General features: G+C 39.0%; 1 protein-coding gene across 11 annotated transcripts in view; it reads right to left on the bottom strand.

The window, feature by feature from the left end:
- Positions 1 to 17868, bottom strand: part of ARHGEF9 (Cdc42 guanine nucleotide exchange factor 9) — a 306848-nt gene that overhangs the window by 20950 nt on the left and 268030 nt on the right. For all 11 annotated transcript variants that reach the window (XM_084869460.1, XM_084869456.1, XM_084869459.1 and 8 more), the window contains 2 exons: positions 13042 to 13285; positions 4451 to 4519 (listed from right to left, as the gene is read on the bottom strand). In XM_084869460.1, the coding sequence (XP_084725586.1) occupies positions 4451 to 4519; positions 13042 to 13285 (313 nt within the window). The remainder of the gene's footprint in view (positions 1 to 4450; positions 4520 to 13041; positions 13286 to 17868) is intronic.

Below are 17868 nucleotides of genomic sequence, written 5' to 3'. Positions count from 1 at the left end.
AAGCCAACGCTCTATACATTGAGCCAAACTGGTCTCGGCAACCAGCTCTTAATTTCATCAATATTTTCTATTGTTGTTAAGTCCCTCTCTCATTTTTGTCTTCTCTGGTCCTTATTTTGTGCTTTTCCCCCCTGCTAAATTTGGGCTTATGCCTTTCATTCTTTCTCTTGTTCCCTGAGGTGAAAAGTCTGGCTGTTTATTTGAAATATTTCTGTTTTTTAGTTTAGGCATTTATGGGTATAAACATCCCTTCTAAAACAGTTTTTGTTATATTCCATAACTCTTGGTATATTGTGTTTCCATTTTTATTCATGTCATATTTTTGTATTTCTTCTTTGACCCATTGGCTATTCATTCATGTGTTAATTTCCATATATTTGTGAATTTTCCAGCTCGTCTCATATCACTTTGGTTGGAAAAGTTATTTAATATTATTTCAGTTTTCTTAAATTTGCTGAATTTTTTTTTATGATGTAACACATGCTGTCCTGGAGAATGTTGCATGTATGCTTTAGAGAAACAGGAAACCTTCTGCTGTTGCATGGAATGTTCTTTAGGTTCATGTAGTCTAGATATATTATTAGTACAATATTCGCAATTATTTTTGTCTTGGTAATCTATCAATTGCTGAAGTAGGGTATTTAAATCCCCTACTATTATTATATCATTGTCTGCTTCTTCCTTCAGATCTGTTAGTATTTGCTTAATATTTTTAGGTGCTCCAATGTTGAGCACATATATATTTGCAACTGTTATGTCTTCTTGAGAAATTACCCTTTTATCATCATATAATGACCTTAGTCTCTTGTGACAGTTTTTAACTTATTGTCTATTTCTCTGATATTAGTATAACTACCGTTGCTCTCTTTTGATTTACACTGCATGGAATACCTTTTTCTATATCTTCACTCTTAAGTCTATGTGTGTTTTCAATGGTGAACTGATTCTTTTGTAAGCAGTGTACAGTTGTGTCTGGTCTTATACTTTTATTCATGCAGCCATTGTATGTGTATTGATAGGAGAATTTTACCCATTTACATTTAAAGTAATTATTAATATGTAAGGCATTATTATTTCCATCTAAATTACTTTCTGTTTGTCTTATAGTTCCTTTGTTCATTTCTTCCTCTTTTGCTACTTTCCTGTATGAACTGATAATTTTCCATAGTGGTATTCTTTTCTCCATAGTTACAATAGGCTATTTTAAGCTGATAAATCATCTTTGACCATATATAAAAATTCTACCCCTATACTTCACTCCACATTTTATGTTTTTGATTTCACAGTTTATATCTTTTTATTGATATCTATTAACATATACTTTTACCTATAGGTATGTTAATCCATTGTCTTTTATCCTATATAATAAAAGCCTAATATGCTAAGTGTCTAGTCATCTGGTCGGCCATTCAACCAATCAAAGTGAAATATGCTAATGATATGCTAAGGCAATTCAACCACTTACTATGATGTGCACTGACCACCAGGGGGAAAATGCTCCAACTGGTAGGTTAGCTTGCAGCCAATCGGGACTTAGCAAGATGGGGCCGGACATGCCCTGGAGCCCTCCCGTGGTTCTTCCTTGGATGAACAACTTCCCATGTCCCTCCCCGGTCCCTATTGTGCACTGGTGGGTTTCCTCAGCATGGCCTGTGCCCTCTTGCAATCCGGGTTTAAGGACCACCCCTCCCCAGTGCACAAATTTTGTGCACTGGGTCTCGAGTCATTTATAATAGATTTAAGTATACCACCATATTAGATTAATCTGAATTAGACTATATACACAACTTTTACTTGTGTGTGTATATTCATATGTTTTCATGTTACTAATTAGTGTTCTTTTATTTCAGCTTGAAGAATTCCTTTCAGCAGTTCTTGTAAAACAATTCATGGTTGGCAGTTTTTTCTTTCAGCACTTTGAATATAAAATCTCCAGTCTTTCCTTGTTGCTAGGTTTCTGCAGAGAAATCTGATAATAGCCTTATGTGGGTTCCCTTCTATGCAAAGATTTTTTTCCCCCTCTTGCTAATTTTAACCTTCTTCCTCTGTATTTGGTTTTTGACAACTTTTTTATAATGTATCTTGGAGGAGATCATTTTGGGTTGACATTGTTTGGAAACCAATAAGCCTCATGAACCTACTCAGAATTGGGAATATCTCATCCATTATTTAAGTACATTTTCTGCCCATTTCCCCTCCTCTCTTCTACTTAAGGGACACCAATATTTCATAGATTGTTTCTCTTAATTTTATCCCGTAATTCACATAGGCTTATTTCACTCTTTAAAATCCCATGGCATTACAGATGGGGTTGCAAAGAGAAACTAGAATAATTACCCATCCAATTACATTACATTGGAAAAATCTTAATAATAATTCTTCCCCATCACTTTCAGGAAGGGGTCATTGGAATGGTAAGGAAGCTAGATTTTATTGGTCTAAAAGGACTCCCTTGCTATTCCCATATATATTATATAACTAATATTACTAAGTTTGATAACTACTTCCACTTTGAGTCACAAAATATATGAGTCACCACAGCCCTGGACTAGAAGAGTCTTGAAGACTAGAAGTAGAAATAAGAGATTTGTAAGAATTCTGGGATATTTGAAACTAGCTAAGTTTATTTTAAGTCTTTAAGGTTGCTTTTAAAGGTGGAAAGCTGTTCAGGTGAACCAGTGTTTATATATTGGTATATAAGAGAGGGCCTGAAGGGTATAGGTTGAGACTAGACAGGTGGGTAAGAAAACTTGCACAAAAGCTTGGTATGACTGAGGACTGTTTTCTGGTTGCTTGACTTGTGGATTTTCCTAAGCTTTAAGGATTATTAGTCACAAAACCAGCCATTCTCAGATAAGCTTCAGAGAATCTGGGCTAAGGTAATGGGGTACCATCCCATCACAAAGATCAGTATGCTGAGGACAGTGAAGGAAGTCAGAGCGAGAGAAGCTCAGGAACTAAGAGCCTATAGGAGACAGAGAAAGGCTACTAGGACAGTAGCCCCTTTGTAGCCTGAGGACTCTCCACCTGTCTAGGGCTCTTTTCTCTTCATATCTCTATCTAAAGAAGGGGCATATTCCCTCACAGGATTCTCCTATTCATACAGATCATATCTTTGTGGACAGTAACTCCAGAATTCTTTCTAATATTATACCTCACTTTTCACCCCCAAGAGGTTAGAAGTGGTTGCTTTTAATTCCAAATCTAAAGAGAATCACATTTGCATGATGAGGGAAAGAGGTTCTCCCAAGGGCAAAAAGCAATAAACAGTTAAAAGGACTGTCATGTCTAGATAGAGGGCCTCCATCTGGGTACACTGCTTAATTGGAAATCAGATATACATAGGCACCCAGCTTCCTCAATGAAAAAACAGTGTCATTAGGAGTAGTTAGGGGTGCTTTATGTGACTGTTGGAATTTCATGCAACTTAAATCTGATCATTTTGTATGGTGACTAATTCTGAACAATAGTTCACTGAGAAAGCAGAAGGAATGGCCTGGGGAAACTGAGGTCTAAGATTGCTCACCCCTGGGGACAATAACAGTGCTTATCAGTAACAGAAGCTTTTGTTGATAATTGAAGTGATACCAAAAAAAGTCAGCTTTCTTCCTCAAAATGGAAAATCATCAGGCCCCTTAGGTGGAGAAGAGAGAGAAGGGGACTTATAGTAAAGCTGACTTATTTTCAGAGTCACTTCAACCAGAAGTTCCTCAGTTTCCTCATCTAGAAAATTTGGCTAACAATGCCTACCTTTTTAAGGGTGCCATAAAAATGAAAGCACTTATGTAAAATGACTGGGATTGAATAGACTCTAAAATAAACAGAGGGTAGTTCCTTTCCTTTATTTAACTAAGCATTTCAATTCTGTCTAGTTCATAAAAATGAGAAAATAGAGCTTCATTTCATATTCTAATTTATTTTTAATGTATTTTTCTTTTGTAAATACTTTTAGTTTACAGTTCAGAGAAAGAGAAAATGAATATTTGAATATTCTTGATTCAGTTTGAAGCTCTTCATTCTGATTTGGGATTCTTTATTTACCAAATATCTCCAAAACAATGAAAGAAAATTCTGCACATTTCCCTTACACTTATAAATTATACACATTTTCTATTGCCCACTAGTCTTTAAATTGTTAGTAAAGTTTAGTCTCTCACTCTCATTTGTTTAATAAAAATAAAAATAAAAAAGGTTCTATTTTTTCCCTGTACCTGATGAACTATCTCTGGACATAAGTACCTTATACTCTTCATTCCTCAGATTTAAACCTTCAAGAACATTTTCTATGTATAGGGACACACGGGAATTCAGAAACTCTCCACCATGGAAATAAACCTAGGAATATGAAAACACATAGCCTATGGCTTTCCATTCTTATAAAGAGAGTGAATGGTGGGGTAGGGGTGGAATAAAATGGGGCGGGAGGAGTGTTGGTAAAAAGCAGATTTACCTTTTTGTTTAGAGACTTTTCTCACAGTCATTGCAGCCTGCCTCTTCTGATTTTCAGAAATTTCAAAGCCTAGGAAAATAAAAACACATTATTTTTTAAGAGAAACATAGACCTTTCTTAAATGTAAATATTAGTATGTTCCTGGAAGAGAAATTTTGGCAAGACATATAAAAAGTCTTTATTTTAAAATTTTACTTATTGATTTTAGAGAGAGAGGAAGGAAGAGAGACACAGAAAGGGAAACACTGATTTGTTGTTCCACTTATTTATGCATTCATTGGTTGATTCTTGTATGGCACATGTGTCAAACACAAGGCCCACGGGCCAAATCCAGCCCGCCAGGCCTTGCAATGTGGCCCGCACCGCGCTGTCATCACTGCACTCCGCTGTCAGTTTATGACTGTTCAGTAAACCATTCGGCCCGTGATTTAGGCTGGATTTTAGATTTTGGCCCCTTCTCTGATTGAGTTCGACACCCCTATTGTATGGGGATCGAACCAGCAACCCTGGCATATCAGGACAACACTCTAATCAACTGAGCTCCTTGACCAGGGCCTCAAAAGTTAACAAGGTATTACCCTTGAGTCTGATTTCACTTTTTTGCATGTTTATATCAAGTTTTCCAGCACCGTGTTTTTTGTTGTTGTTGTTGTTGTTTTGTTTGTTTGTTTTTTTAAACATCCTTTCCTAACTTTGTAGTCTTGGCACATTTGTTGAAGATATGTTGATTTATATGTGTACATTTATTTCTAAGATTTCTATCCTATTTCCTCGGTATATATATCTGTCTTTATGGCAGTACCATACTGTTTTTAAAAAATATTTTTATTGCCCTTACCCCCCTGTTGTCTGTGTCCATTGATTAGGCTTATATGCATGCATATAAGTCCTTTGGCATGGGGGGGATAATGGGGTAATAAGGACACATATGTAATAACTTAATCAATAAAGAAATTAAAATATATTTTTATTGATTTTTAGAGGGAGAGGAAGGGAAAGGGAGAAAGAGGAACATGGATGTGAGAGCAGAACATCAATCATCTTCATCCTGCACCCCCTGTCCTCCCATTGAGTCTGCAACCCCTGCATGTGCCCTGACTGGGAATCAATCTTTTGTTGAATGGGACGATGCCCAACCAACTGAGCCACACCAGTGACGGCAGCACCATACTATTTTAATTACTGTAGCTTTGGCATATATTTTGAATCAGGATGTGTGATGCCTTCAGCTCTGTTCTCTTTAACTATTATGGGTTCTGTTTTGTTTTTTTGGTTTTTTGGGGGTTTCTACATGAATTTTAGGAATTTTTTCTATTTCTACAAAAAAAAAATATATCATTGGACCTAGAGGGTATTATGCTAAGTCAGAAAGAGAAAGACAACTACCATATTGATTTCACTTATATGTGAAATATAAAGAGCAAAATAAACAAACAAAAATAGAAACAGACTGATTGATACAAAGAACAGATGATTGTTGCCAGAGGGAAGGAGGGTTGGGGTCTAAGTGAAAAAGCTGAAGGAATTAAGAAGTATAAATTGGTAGTCACAAAATAGTCATGGGGATGTAAAAGTACACCATAGGAAATATAGTCAATAATACTGTAATAACTATGTATAGTGTCATATGCGTACTTGTAATATTAGGGGGATCACTTTGTAAGTTATTTAAGTGTCTAATCACTATACTGTACACCTAAAACTAATCTATATATATATAAAAGCCTAAGCAATAGGACAACTGGCCAGTAGCTATGACACACACTGACCACCAGGGGCAGATGCTCAACAGAGGCTGTGCCCCTCCTGGCACTGGGCAGGGGGACCTGAGGCTGTGGCTCCTGCCTATCAGGGCTTGATAGGGGATTTCAAGGCACACCCCCTGCCTGGCAGGGCTTAACAGGGGAATTCAGGCCATGCCCTCGCCAAGAGGGGTTTCATAGGGGATCTCAGGCTACATCCCCCACCTGGCGGGGATTGAGGGGGACCTCAAGGAGTGCCCCCACCCCACCAAGGCTGGGGGCCTCAGGCCATGCCCCCACCTGGTTCCAGGCCAGGGGACCTGAGGCTTCACACCCCACCAAACAGGGCTTAACAAGGGTGGGACCAGCTGGGTCTGTATCTAGCCCAACTGGGGGGGGGGGGTGGGGAGGAGGGGCGGTTCTCATGTAATTTTGAGGCACAAGTGGGTGGTGGGGCCTTGACTGTGGGTCCCATGGTGCACCCCAGACTCTGACAAGAAGAAGATTTTCATATACATTTTACTAATTTTCTTTCATTTCTGACACTTCTATTATAGAAAAAGGGCAAATAGCAATATTAAAATATTTCCTCTAATTAATCCCCTTTTCATGTGCATGAATTTCATGCACTGGTCCGTGTGTGTGTGTGTGTGTGTGTGTGTGTGTGTGTGTGTGTGTATGCCACCACTATATCTTTTACAAAGTTGCCAACAATACAAAATGGGGAAAGGATCCTTTTCTCAAAAAATGGTGCTGAAAAAACTGGATGGATACCCACATGCAAAAGAATGAAACTGATCTCCTACCTTCTACATACATGAAAATAAATTCAAAGTGGACTGAAGACTTAACTGTATAACCTAAAACTGTAAAAGTCTTATATGAAAACAGGGGAAAAGCTTGGCATTGATCTTGGCCATGATTTCTTGAAAATTACACCAAAAACATAAGCAACAAAGCAAAGAAGACAAGTATGACTACATCAAACTAAAATATTTCTGTATAGCAAAGAAACAATAGAATGAATAGACAACCTATGGAATGGAAGAAAATATATTTGCAAACTATATCTAAAATTGTGTTAATTTCCACATATGAGGCACTTCTATGTGAAACAATCACAAAAACAACAACAAAAATACAAAACAAAAGCAAACAAAACAAAAAAACAAACAAAAACAAAAACAAAATCCTAAAACAAAAACAAAAAATCCCCAAAATAACTAGATTTTAAAAATGGGCTTATATAGACATATCTTCAAAGAAGCCATACAAATGGCTAACAAGTATATGAAAAGATTCTCAACATTTCTAATCATTAGGAAATTTAAGTTTAAACCATAAGAGATTATGTCACTCCTGTTTGGATAGCTATTATAAAAAAAACAAAAAAAAACCAAAAGATAAGTATTGGCAAGGATGTGGATAAACTGGAACCATAGTACACCTTTCAGAATTAAAATGCTTTAGTCACTATGGAAAACAGTAAGGAAGTTCTTAATAAAATTTAAAAAAGAACAATCATATGATTAGTAATCCCACTTCTAGATATATATCCAAAATAATTACAATAAGGATCTTGAAGAGATATCTGTACTCACATGTTGATTGCAGCACTATTCCCAATAGCCAAGATATAGAAACAAATTAAATGTCCATAAATAGATGAATGGATAAAATAACATGGCATATACATACGGTGTAATACCAAAAAGGAAGGAAATTCTGCCATATGTGACAATATAGATAAATCTGTAGGACATTATGGTAAGTGAAATATGGCAGTCACAAAAGGACTAATATGGCATGATTTTTTTAGATCCTATCTAATAAAAGGGTGATATGCAAATTAACTGTCACTCTGTCACAAAGATGGTGGCACCCATAGCCACAAAATGGTGGTGCCCAGTCCTCTCAGCCCTACTGGAGTTCCCCAGTCCTGGAGGGGGCAGCTGCTGAGAGCAGGCAGTGTGAGCGGTCTGGCGGAATGCTTGCTTCTTTGCCGTGGTGACGAGCCAAGTGTTCCATACCCAGCCTCGCATGGGCCTCTGGCCAGGACAGTGCACAGAATGTGATGAGGCAAGTGTTCCGTGTTCAGCCGCAGATGGGCCTCTGGGCTGTGGAGAGCCTGTGGGCAGCAGGTGTGGAGCAGCCTGCCCTGCAGAGAGCTACTGATGCACAGATTCGTGCACAGGGCTACTAGTTAGGTATATAAATTAAATATGAAGTCAAACTCATAAATGCACAGAATAAAATTATAATTCCAAAAGGCTGGCTATAGGGGAAATGAAGAGTTTCTGTAGAATATGTATAAAGTTCCCTTTATATAAGATACTAGAGGCCCGGTACACGAAATTTGTGTGGGGGTGGGGGGAGGTGTCCCTCAGCTCAGCCTGCACCCTCTCCAATCTGGGACCCCTTGAGGGATGTCAGACCACCCATTTAAGCCTAAACAGGCAGTTGGACATCCCTCTCACAATCCAGGATTGCTGGCTCCCAACTGCTCGCCTGCCTCTGCCTGATTGCCCCTAACCACTTCTGCCTGTCAGCCCGATCACCCCCTAACCACTCCACTGACAGCCTGATCGACCCCTAACTGCTCCTCGGCCAGCCTGATTGCCCCTAACTGACCTCCCCTGTAGGCCTGGTCACCCTAACTGCCTTGCCCTGCCAGTCTTGTCACCCCTAACTGCCCTCCCCTGCAGGCCTGGTTACCCTAAACTTCACTCCCCTGCAGGCCTGGTCCCCCCTCAACTGCCCTCCCCTGCAGGCCTGTTCCCCTATAACTGCCCTCCTCTGCTGGCCTGGTCACCCCTAACTGCCCTCCCTGCTGGCCTGATAGCCCACAATGCCTTCCCCTGCAGGCCTGGGTCCCCCCACCAACTCTCCTCCCCGGAGGCCTGATCCCCTCTCCCCCAACTGCGCTCTCCTGTAGGCCTGGGTTTCCCTCCCCCTAACTGCCCTCCCCTGCAGGCCTGGTCTCCCCGCCCCCCCCCCCGCCCCCCCCTGCCAACTGTCCTACCTTGCTGGCCTGGTCTCCCCCAACTGCCCTCCTCTGCTGGCCCGGTCACCCCTAATTGCACTCTCTGCAGGCTTGATCAAACCCAACTGCCCTCCCCTACAGTCCTAGCCCCCCTGACTGTCCTCCCCTGCAGTCCTGGTCCCCCCAACTGCCCTCACCTGCTGGCCTGGTCCCCCCAAACTGCCCTCCTCTGCTGGCCTGGTCACCAACTGCCCACAACTGCCCTCCCCTTCCAGCCATCTGTGGTGGCCATCTTGTGTCCAAATGGGGGCAGCCATATTTGACCACATGAGAGCAGCCATCTTGTATCTTGGAATGATGGTCAATTTGCATATTACTCTTTAATTAGATAGGATGAGATTTGCTATACAACACTGGTTGTGGAGCTTTATATCATGCACTTAAAAATTTTTAAGAACATCAAGTTCATGGTAGTTCTTATTACCATTGAAAAAGAAAAAAAAAAAAAAAAGAAAAAAAAGCAGCCCTGAGGTCTCCCCGATCTGAGAGATAAGAAATTCTGCCTCACAATTTTAGTCCATGTACTTGGAGTTCAACCCTTCTCATGAGTTCCTCTCTATAGATGACAGCTTTGGCCTATGCCCATGAGTTCAAGCCTGCCCATGATCTGTCATTCCTGACAGCTTTCCCCTACAATTTTGGAGTTGCTCAGCCAGGATTCACAATCATATAAGGTAATTCCTTATAAAAATGTCTTAATAATTTCCTATTGGTTATACTTCTCTGGTTGAACCCTGATATAAAGAGTTAGAGTAAGATTTTATATTCTTCACCTGAGAGATATTTATGATTAAGTTTTATAAAAACAAGTTACTTAGTAATATGTATAATTTTTGTAAATAAAAATTTAAAAGTCTGATGTGTATAGATATTTATATGAGCATTGGATAAGTGTGAAAAGATGTACACCAAATTAATAATGATTATCTCACATAGCGTAGGAGTGACAGAGAAGAAAAACATAGACTTTATTGCATATCTATTAAGTGTTTAAATGGTTATTATAGCCCTGGCCGGCTTGGCTCAGTTGATAGAGTGTCAGCCTATGTACTAAGGGGTCCCAGGTTCGATTCCGGTCAACGGCAGGCTTGATCCCCAATAGTGGGTGTGCAGGAGGCAGCTGATCAATGATTCTCTTTCATCACTGATGTTTCTCTCTCTCTCTTCTTCTCCCTTCTTCTCTGAAATCAATAAAAAAATATATTTTAAAAAATAAATGATCATTATGTCCATGTATATATTTTATAATTAAAAAATAAAAATAGTAAACATAAAATTATGGTAAATCCTTATGACAGCAATAAGAATAATGGTTAAATAGTAAATGATTTAAGGAAATAATAATAATATAATTTTAAGTGAAAAATAATGATGTACAATTATATCTACCATCAGGGAGAGGTGGGGAGTAGGGAGAAATAGAAAAAAACTATTCAGCCATGCTAGTTTTTCAAATGGAAAAATATATTAAAATTTTTATAAAAGTTAGCTTCATATGTTCATGTCTGATTTTTAGTTTCTTCTTTTTTAAATTAATTAATTAATTAATTAATTAATTATTATTTGGTCTACAAATGAAAGTCTACAATGAAAGTGATTTAGTTATAATCAGAAAAGACACTTACTTTTTAAAAGACAAACATAGGCCTACCAGGATTGAACTTCTGTAAGCTTTTCTATTAGAGGCAGATTCTCAAAGTTATAGGTCATTAGGACATTGTGTGTGAGACATCATGTTTGAACCAGAGAGAATGGAGAGGATATTCAAGTTGATCTAGGGGCTTCAGAAAGCACACTAAGAAAATTCCTTTAGTAGCCCTAAAACCTATGCAATGTCAAAGGCTGCTACTGCCTGCCATTGGGAGAAGAAGCCAATAGCATTTCTGTACCACTCCACATCATGCCCCAAATCAATGCACATATGCTAAAAGCAATTTGACAACAACGTGACTCAAAGTGAATTATCAGTATGCATTTTAACGAAGATTTGAGAAGACTAGGATAAGACTAAGCAGTGTTTTTCTAGTTATATTTCCTTGCTTTTGGATCTCAATTCCCTACACTGAAGGATACGAGAATCCAATTGTACCAGAACTCAGTGGGTAAGCTCTTTTTTCTAGAGGCAGCTTCTACAAATTTGAGTATAGAAGTGTTTTAAAGTACAATTCTAGCCGAAGCCGGTTTGGCTCAGCGGTAGAGCGTCGGCCTGTGGACTGGAAGGTCCCGGGTTCGATTCCGGTCAAGGGCATGTACGTTGGTTGCGGGCACATCCCCGGTAGGGGGTGTGCAAGAGGCAGCTGGTCGATGTTTCTCTCTCATTGACGTTTCTAGCTCTCTATCTCTCCCCTTTCTCTCTGTAAAAAGTCAATAAAATATATTTTTAAAAAAATAAAAAAATAAAGTACAATTCTACTCCCATTTGGAGTGGTGCAAACACAGAAACTATTTTTTAAGGAATCACAAAGCCTGGATTTTTATATTTTTATATTAGAAATGTATAACTATGGGCAAGAGACCCAATAGTACTTTGTAAACAAAAACTACTTCCCATTTGGGAAGCAGAATTAAAAAATATATATATATATCTCCCAGATATATCATTTGTGGAAAAGGGGAACAATTTCTCATACAAAAGAGTATGGTTTAGTGTGAATGGAAATCATGCAAGTAATTATGATTTTAGACCCTATTTATTCATTTATTTTAAAACATTTTCATACCAAGGGCATGATATATACATTTATATTAATTTAAATTAATTTTTAATCTATATTCCATGAGCATTTAAATATTAACATTCCAAGTTAATATTTAAAGCGCCCTAATCAGGAATGTACATTCAAGAGGTGATGTTTAGCAATATTAAACACTCAGAAATCTTTCCTATAGAGGCCACTACAACCAGCCATTCAGTCATCTTAATACATGAGGCCTAATTAGCCTAACACATGTTAAAAATGAACTTTCAGCCGTAGCTGGTGTGTCTTAGTTGGTTGAAAGTCATCCCATGGACCAAAAGGTCACTGGTTCCATTTCTGGTCAGGGTACATGCCCATGCTGCAGGCTTGATCCTCAGTAGGGGGCATGTAGAAAGCACCCAATCGATGTTTATCTCTTACATTGAAGTTTCTCTCTGTCTCCCTCTCCCTTCCTCCATATCTAAAAATCAATAAAAACTTATCTTTTTAAAAATGAACTTTCACTGGGAAAGTGAATGTTATACAAGATGTGCAGTGGCCACAAATGTCTTACAGGTACTGGGTATAAGAATCCAGTAACTCCTGTAGCCTATGCCTTTCAGAAGAAAGCCTAAAGCTTAAAATTGAAAACAGATGTTATGACTTAACTTTCATGAAAGGATTCTGTCATTAGACTCTGACTAGAAAGTTAGATGAATCCTGTCACTATATTACCAAATCTGCCTTGACTACTAACCTTTCACAGAAGATTCCATCGTGTATCTAAGAAAAGAACTGAAGACTGAATTGAAATTACAGAATAGGCTATATAACTGCTCTCATGTTGGTTTGCTGATAAATGTATGTTTGAAAGAACTGAGTCAGATGTTTGCTTTCCATGTAATAGTTTTATTTAGTAATGAGACTGTAGAGGAAGCTGACCTATAACCCAAATTAATGGAAACTACTGGTATCTACCAAAAAACACCTAATAATAGGGAACCAACAAAGTAGATTAAGTCAGTTTGCAATATAAATCTTCCTTCTGCCTCTAGAGAAATGAAAACTATTTCAAATCCTCTATGTTCTTCATAACCACATTCTTTGTTCTCTTCTGAAGACACTTACCAATTTTTTCATCTTCCTGTACCATTTTCCTCTCTTCTCTGAAAGCCCTGAGCCAGCGTATCTTCTCCTCCAGCTTCTTGGCAAAGAATAGGTGCACTTCCTCAGTCTCCTTGTTGTGAAGTTTAAAGGCATTCTTCATGCTGACATTAAAGTCATCATCTCTGCCATCTTCAATGTCTATTACCTCATATTTATCCATGTCAATGCGGCCTTTGTAGTATAGGATGTCTCTCCGAATCAGGTCCTAGGTGGGAAGAATGAGAAGACTAGGTTAAAGGTATGTAGAAAGTGGGTACCAGGAGTGTTGGCACATAGGCACATTAGGATGCTAATACTGCCAATGGGAGGTGATTTAGACTAAATTTGGGCACATTATATTAGTGTTGTTGGGATTTTTGGAGAAGGCCTAGTATGACAGGAGAAATGGGGATAAAATTAATAAAGAACTTCACATATTGACATGGATGAGTCTTACAAATCTTATTGTATGAGAAAAATAGAAGTACATATATACAAATAGTATATTGCTTATCTGTTATTATCATAGTTGTTTTGCTCTTGAGTGCAAAGATTTAGATTAATCCTAACTCAGTCTATGAGACACTCATCATTAGTCCATGAATAGTGCTCTTATTTCTATATTTATTTACTTAATTACTTTTTAAATTCTTTATTGATTGTTAGAGAGAGAGGAAGTGAGAGAGAAGGAGGGAAGGAGTGAGGGAGGGAGAGAGAGAGAGAGAGAGAGAGAGAGAGAGAGAGAGAGAGAGAGAGAAACCTTGATGTGAGAGGGAAACATACATCGTCTGTCTCCTGCACACTCGCTATTGGGGATTGAGTTCACAACCTGCGCATGTGCCCTGACTTGAATTGAACCAGCATAGTACAACGCCCAACCAAGTGAGCCACACTGGCCAAGGCTACTTAATTATTGATACTTTAAATAACGTATTAAGTTTTGGTGAACCCATCACACAATCCAAAATCTATGATGACAAAGTAAACTCCATCTCAAATGCCATGCTCATCATTCCCTTAATTTCTGTAGTTTATTTCATCTATATCTATTTCACTTATATAAGGTTTAAAAACATACAAAAGCTGCCACGTGTTTAAGGATATATACATATGTATAAAAACTATAAAAATACAACAACAATACAAGAGAAATTCAGTACAATGATGAGAATGGGGAGAGGCAAGGAAGGAGGAGAAGGGAAGAAGCAGAAAAGGGGAGGAGGAAGACTATTTGTAAAAATATTTTTAAATTGAATGGTAAGTACATGGGTGTGCATCATAATTTTCATATCTTTTTGAATGTCAAATATTTCATAAGTTAAAGAACAGAGAGACAGATTAAATAACCTGTGGGTCTATGGAATATGAAGTCTGATAAGGGTCTCTGAGGAGTCTTTTAGTGCTTTCTCTCAGCACTGTCCTAAGCTTACCCTGAGATCACACCTAATGCTGGGACATGTGGTGTGGCTGAGTCTGGTAAAAGAAGACTCCAGTGACCCTGTCCAGACAGATGTCCTCTATAGTAGCAGGGGCCCTTTCTGGCCAATTCTCCCTCCTACCGGCCTATATTTGGATTTGTAGACAATTTGACAGAGTCAGAAATGCTCATTAACTTTTATTAATATATGGTTTGATTAAACTACTTCCATTCTACTGAATCGCCTTACATGACTCATTTCTCAGCTGCAGGCTATCTGCCAAGGATTTGCCTTTGGCCATGGCCACATTCCCAATCCTAACTCTTCACACTGCATGATAAACTGGACTTTTTGGTAGGGATGTAGAAGGATATCCTTAAGGATTTCCAACATAGCTCTGTCAATCTGGAAGCTTCAGGCTGGAAAATACAGATCTTGTTGAATTACTTTGCAAAATATAACCATCTCATTGTACTTTACCCTCCCATAATAATCATTCACATACATAGGCTGTAAATACATTTGGGTTCTGATATGTTGGGTGCCCCTGGCATCAAGTTCACAAGAGAAGAGTTCATCTACAAAGAGTGAGAAAATGTTGCTCCAAGCCTCTTTCAAAGCCTAGGTTCCTTTTACCATCAGGCTCAGTCTGGCCAAAGGAATGGAGTGGCTCCCATGCACTGACTTCCACATCCTTAGGAAAATTTTGGGGAAATTTACATTAAAAGTGGGCTCTGTCAGGTTAATCTAATTACAAAAGCAGGACAAGCTTAGAATGGATCAATAGAATCTAGTTTGATCTGTAAAGGCTTGAAACCTGCCTTACAGTACATAATACAACTACACATAGACCCAGTAATCCAAGGCTGGACCACACAGGTGGGTAACCACTATGCTAGAATAAGGCAGACTCAAACTCCCTTTATTCCTAACTTCAGCCTACAGCTTCCTTTTTCTCTGAGTTGATGTGTTATAATCATTGTCAACCTTCAAAACCTTTACTAGTTTCCAAAAATGTCAAACTCAAAGGCTAACACAGACCAAATAAACAAGTTTTAAGTTTATGTGGGTTGAAAAAAAAAAACCCAAAAGCTTCTATTTTCATAGAAACGTAGGCTTATTTTCAATAGAGATACGCTGAATACAAAGGGCTTAAATAAATGAGTAATCATTGACAAAATAATAGAACATTTTAATAAAAATTAATATTTTTTCTTAAACATTAATTTATCAGACACTGAATAACTACACAAAATAATAAATATAACGCAAATAAACCTATTTTTCTTGTTTCCCAAAAGCAAAATATTTCCTGTTGCACACACTGAACAAGTCAGTCCAGAACTAATGACACGGCAATCAGCTGCTAAAATATTATCTGCTAGTATTAGTGGAGAGAAATGGTGCATCTGTGTGTAAGGAGCATAAAGGAAATGACTGTAACACGATTATAGTAATCAGTCTTTAGCGAATGTTGTAGTTTGTTATTAATAATTATGTATAACAGGATATTGTAAAAATTAAGTTATGAAATTTTTATTAAAACGTTTCTTACATACTGTATATTTGCTGGGCCACAAAAATATTCATTGTGGGCCGAGAGTTTGACATGCTTGATGTACATGATCTTGAAGCTAAATTAAATGCATCAATTGAATCTCTTTATTTTATTTTATTTTATTTTTTTTGTAATTTAAGGATAACAAGCAATGATAGAGAATTCTGTCTCTGTGACAAGGGAACAGGGCTACAGAGATATGTCATTAAAATTAGGCCTAGCTGGCGTAGCTCTGAGGTTGAACATTGACCTATGAACCAGGAGTTCATGTTTCAATTCCCAGTCAGGGCACATGCCTGAGTTGTGGGCTGGATCTCTCAGGAGGCACCAGTCAATGATTCTCATCATTGATGTCTCTATCTCTCTTCCTCTCTGAAATTAATAAAAAAATATTTTTAAAAATCACTTTCAAAAAAATAAAATTTCCCCTTTGCCTGCTCTTTCTGACGCCTCAGAGGGCTGAATGAGTTTTCAAGCATCAGATTAGTCATAAGGTCAAGTGTAAGGATATGATAGGAATGACCCCTGATCATAAAATCCAATTACAAAGGATAGTTAATGATATAAAGCAGCATGAAACAGTGGAGTGAGTTAAGAGTCCAAAACCATAAGTTTAACCTACTGTGTGTTCTTGTGCAAGTCATATAAACTCTCTGAGCCTCAATTTCCTCATATAAGAAACTAGGGGAGTCATCCTTACTTTGTAAAAGGATTGTAAAGCTCAAATCTAAACACACAGCTACCAGGATGAAACCCACCCCCTCTATTCTTTAAATATTGTTTTCAAAATTTTATCTATATTGCTGAAAGTATTACAAATGTTCATTTTGGGTTTTTTTCCCATTGACCCTTTCCATCCCACATCATCTCCTCCCAAGTCTTCAACACACTGTTGTTTGTATGCATGGGCTATGCATATCCTATATAATAAAGATGTAATATTCAAATTGACCATCACTTCAACACACAAGATGGCCACCCCCATGTGGACAAAAGATGGCCACCACAGGATGGCCAGTGGGGGAGGGCAGTTGTGTGGGACCAGGCCTGCAGGTGAGGGCAGTTGGGGGCGACCAGGCCAGCAGGGGAGAACAGTTAGGGAATACCAGGCTGGCAGGGGAGGGCAGTTAGGGGTGACTGGGCCAGCAGGGGAGTGGCCAGGCCTGTAGGGCAGGACAGTTAGGGGCAATCGGGCTGTCAGGGGAGCAGTTAGACATCGATCAGGCTGACAGGGGAGTTGTTAGGGAATGATCAGGCTGGCAGGTAGAAGTAGTTAAGGGTAATCAGGCAGGCAGGCAGGGGAGCCAGCAGTCCTGGATTGTGAGAGGGATGTCCTACCGGGATTGGGCCTAAATGGGAAGTCAGATATCCCTTGAGGGGTCCAAGATTGGAGAGGGTGAGGAGAAACCAAGATGGCAGCCTAGGTAAGCACCTAAGCTGCAGCCTTGCACAACAATTTCAAAACAACAACTAAAAGACAGAACGACATCATCCAAACCCACAGGAAAGCTGGCGGAGTAGGAAATCTACAACTTGAAAGAAGGAGAGAGGTTCGCGGATCAGACTGGGAGACGCAAAGCGCTGAGGTAGGGAGACGCTTGTGTGCAGAGAGGAAGGGCGGCTGAATGCCTGGCTGGTGGGAGGGGAAAGGAAGTCCCTGATTGCACTGAACCCTTTCTGACTGCATTGAACTCCAATCCCGGCCAAAAACCCCATGGACCCAGCCTTATACGGGTGGAGCCCGGACTGTAGAGAAAGGCACCCGGAGACTCAGAGACTGGGAGCCACACTGGGCAGGGTCTACAGTTGCATGCAAGTGAGTGAGCACAGAGA

This window comes from Pipistrellus hanaki (genome assembly GCF_964339955.1).
Source record: "Pipistrellus hanaki genome assembly, chromosome: X".
NCBI lineage: Eukaryota > Metazoa > Chordata > Mammalia > Chiroptera > Vespertilionidae > Pipistrellus > Pipistrellus hanaki.
Note: the sequence above shows the minus strand (reverse complement) of the source record. Positions and strands in the feature narration are given on the sequence as shown.